This window comes from Atta colombica, unplaced genomic scaffold, assembly GCF_001594045.1.
Source record: "Atta colombica isolate Treedump-2 unplaced genomic scaffold, Acol1.0 scaffold207, whole genome shotgun sequence".
NCBI classification, from domain to species: Eukaryota; Metazoa; Arthropoda; class Insecta; order Hymenoptera; family Formicidae; genus Atta; species Atta colombica.
In genome coordinates this window covers 636,570-638,343 of record NW_017259302.1, presented here as the reverse complement: position 1 = coordinate 638,343, position 1,774 = coordinate 636,570, and the positions used below count along the sequence as shown (strand labels likewise).

General features: G+C 22.7%; 1 protein-coding gene across 1 annotated transcript in view; it reads left to right on the top strand.

Annotated features, from left to right (window-relative positions):
• Positions 1-626: 626 nt before the first annotated feature.
• LOC108687495 (mucin-2-like) overlaps positions 627-1,774 on the top strand; it is a 2,640-nt gene continuing 1,492 nt past the window's right edge. Inside the window, exons 1-2 of the mRNA XM_018193270.1 lie at positions 627-686; positions 1,391-1,610. Of these exons, the coding sequence (XP_018048759.1) occupies positions 627-686; positions 1,391-1,610 (280 nt within the window). The remainder of the gene's footprint in view (positions 687-1,390; positions 1,611-1,774) is intronic.

The following is a 1,774-nucleotide window of genomic DNA, read 5'->3' as shown; positions in this document are numbered from 1 at the left end:
ATCATTTCATAAAAAATTCATAAACAATTCTTAAAATAGAATTGTCACACATTTATGATCTCTATACCATCGCTTTTGTTTGAAAAGTTCAATAAGTATTTTTGAAAAATTAATTTTATTTTATAGCAATTGATATATTTCTATCAATTTCTTTTATATTTTTATTAATATACATTTATCTATAATTAAATTTTTTTTTAAAACCTTAACTTAATCACTATGTGATAAAATATTTGTCTCTACTTTGTCTTTTATTAGTTATTTTTTTATTTAATTTCGTAAAATATAAATTTAAAAGATTTAAAAGTGGAACATCTGTAATAATAAAATATCTTTATATGTCATGCAGTGCATTGTTTTCAGAATATATAATATACAAGATAAGGAAGATACATATTTCTGTGAAGAAAATCTTGCAAAATGACTAATATGTTACACGGCTTTGTCACGTTCGTATTTTTAAGAATATGCATACTCTTGTCTATATAAATGAACAGAAAATTTGCTTAAGATTATAACAGTTACAGAGTGTGCAACAAAGTACATCTAATATAATAATATAAAACGAATAACACCATATAGTAGTTGCAGTAAAAAGTTGTATAGAAAATATAGCGAAGAACAAAATGTTACGTCTAAGTATTTCGATTGGATTATTTATTTTGTATGGAACTGTCTTCATAGAGGTATAAAAAAAAATTTGTAATATTTCTTATATATTAGGTATGGGAAAAAGTTCCTGGCGTTTTTCTCGTTAGATGGCATTAAAAAAATGCCACGAACTTTTTCTCACACTTTATATATATATATATATAAATCAGTAGATACTATAAATATATATAAACATATAATTATAAACATATGTTTTTCAAATAGCGTTTTTGAAAATAATTTATTTTATATTTTTATCATATACTGTAACACCATATACGCTGATAAGAATAATAAAATTTATTATTAGGTTTTTGTATTAATTATTCATAATATATATTATTTGTATTTTACTTTTCGAAAAATTAGATCATTGAACATATACTGTATCAATTTAAAAAAGATATTCATATTATATAATTAGGGAAATATAGCTTGATTATAACATAACTTACTGAATACGCATTTATGTGTATCTTCCAAATTAAAAATATCAATTTAAGCAGATAATTAATTTAGAGTTTTTCAAACATAAATTTATAATAAAACGACTTTGCATAAACTTTTATATTGTTTATTAAAAATTCTAATTTATAATTAATAAATTTGAATAATAAATTTAATTTAATTTAAGAGCGTCTTTGAAAATTATAAGATATTGTTCCTACAACGTTGGCGAAAATTAAAATTAAAAGAAAGAGAGAGAATATAATTAACAAATAATATGTATAATATTTAGCATGTAATGTCTCATGATGGATTACAACATTATGTTTCACCCGAGACTAAGCATGCTTCACGAATCCGAAGATTTGGTTTTTTCCCACAACTAGAAGAGTTACGTCAAAATTTTTGTCATTCGTCTTGCAAATCTGCAAATACCATGTCATATATATTTAATCTTCTATGTGCTGCGAAATGTCCTGAATTGTATTTACCACATCATACAACAACGGAAAGTAAGTATAATGGAAAGTAAAATCACTTGCAGTAACTACGATTTTATAATGCATAGATTGTAGATAAAAAATCAACATTTAAAAATTGTTACGAACTAGAAATGTCTATACTATTATTACTGGTCGAAGCTAAAATTTAATGTTTAAATAATTCAATATGAATT